Source organism: Sinocyclocheilus rhinocerous, unplaced genomic scaffold (genome assembly GCF_001515625.1).
Source record: "Sinocyclocheilus rhinocerous isolate Xijiao unplaced genomic scaffold, SAMN03320098_v1.1 scaffold185, whole genome shotgun sequence".
Lineage (NCBI taxonomy): Eukaryota > Metazoa > Chordata > Actinopteri > Cypriniformes > Cyprinidae > Sinocyclocheilus > Sinocyclocheilus rhinocerous.
The window spans coordinates 2,780,029-2,781,696 of NW_015662163.1; the positions used below are offsets into that span (position 1 = coordinate 2,780,029).

The following is a 1,668-nucleotide window of genomic DNA, read 5'->3' on the forward strand; positions in this document are numbered from 1 at the left end:
CTTTTTTTCCAGAAAGAAATAACGTTTCTTGGAGTATGTTAATTCATATTATTATTATTGTACCTTTTTCAATTTGTATTTTATTATATTTTGTGTCTCAGAAATTTTTGGCCACATTTTTGTATACGTTTACAGAGTCTACGGTCATCACAGAGAAAGATGTTTTTCAGAACATCTAATTCAGTTATTTCCGTTCGAAAAAAGGGACATTTTCCGAACAAATTGTTTGCAGCACCTTTAACTGATCAAAACATTAGGTACCACAAGATAGCTTTGTGATCAGTTCTCTGATCTTGCTGGTTTTTCGTATGCTGAACTTGATCTAGTAATGTTTAACCACACACCCTCTCTTATTTTGCTCAAAGGCAGAAAATGTCCAAACCAAGTGCAACAAGCACACTTTAAAATGTCATTTCAAGTCTAAAAACATTTCTTACGAAAGTAGCGACTGCCTCCTTCTTGCTCAAAAGGAATTTTTCAGCATGCTTGTTTATCAAAACTTTTCCACATGAAACCCCAAAGAAGTGCTCTGAAGCAGCGCTGTGCAACAGACTGTGAACGCCAATAAAATCAAAGTGAATATTGAGTGTCTTACTGATTTGCAATTTCTAGGCAAAAGCAGCAAATCCTTCAGCTCCATGCGAGGATCAGGGAAAACGAGTTAAGGGCACAACAAGTCCTCCAAACCCAGAGGAGGCGCTATGATGACTCGTATCTGCTCAAAGCTAAGGTACTAGAATGAATAAAATAACATAATACTTTTATAGTGAGATTAAAAATGGTCACTTACCTACCGCTGATGCCTCTTTCCACTATTTTAGGACTCTCCGTATGACAGTCCGGTATCCAGCCAGAGTCCGAAGTCCCAGCTGCCGGAGCGCGTGAGTCCACTGTGCCGTGAGAACGGAGAGCTGGGCCGTAAACTAGCTGCGGCAGAGCTGGAGGTCATCCACCTCAGCGAATTTCTCAAACAGAACACACAGAAATACACTGAAGATATCAAGAAACTGGAGGAGAAGGTGAGGGCTTCTAATTATCTAACTTCTTAAAGTCTGTGGTGCTAAAATATTTGGGTCTCATTCGCTTATAATTGCCTGGATTATTTTGGATTTGTATGCTCAGAACAATTTCTTATGAATAAGTACGCCTAATTCAGTAGACGTGCGTACACACATGAATTTCTTCTTAACCTCGTTCTAATGTTAAAGAATTTTGAGCAACTGCATGCCTGAAGTTAGTTATTTGCGTAAAACACGCCCAAACCATCAAAACCAAATTACAGACCTCTTATTAGCCAGCTGTACATTATACTATGTGAGAAATATAGTATGATATTATAAAGACAGCAATAAAATTTATTTAAAAAATATTTAAAATTTTGCCATTGTACTAAAAACCAAAAGAAGTGTGTTTGTTTGTTTGCTTGTTGTTGTTGATTTTCTTTTAAAATGTACAGTTATTTCTTTCTAACTAGAAATAAAACAATTACAATCAATCTCATGATTTCAGATTAATTATGTACAGTACTTATTTAAATTTTTTAGAAATGTTCTCAGAAATAATTTGACATTAATTTTTTTACACATTTTTCTCAGACTTTTTTTTTTAAATAGCATGTATATATATATATATATATATATATATTTGTGCTCTGTCAAATCGCATCCA

General features: G+C 35.2%; 1 protein-coding gene across 1 annotated transcript in view; it reads left to right on the top strand.

Moving 5' to 3' along the window:
• The window catches only part of LOC107727619 (centrosomal protein of 85 kDa-like), an 82,505-nt gene that overhangs the window by 63,705 nt on the left and 17,132 nt on the right, over positions 1 to 1,668 (top strand). The window contains 2 exon segments of the mRNA XM_016537543.1: positions 613 to 730; positions 822 to 1,019. Coding sequence (XP_016393029.1) covers positions 613 to 730; positions 822 to 1,019 — 316 coding nt within the window.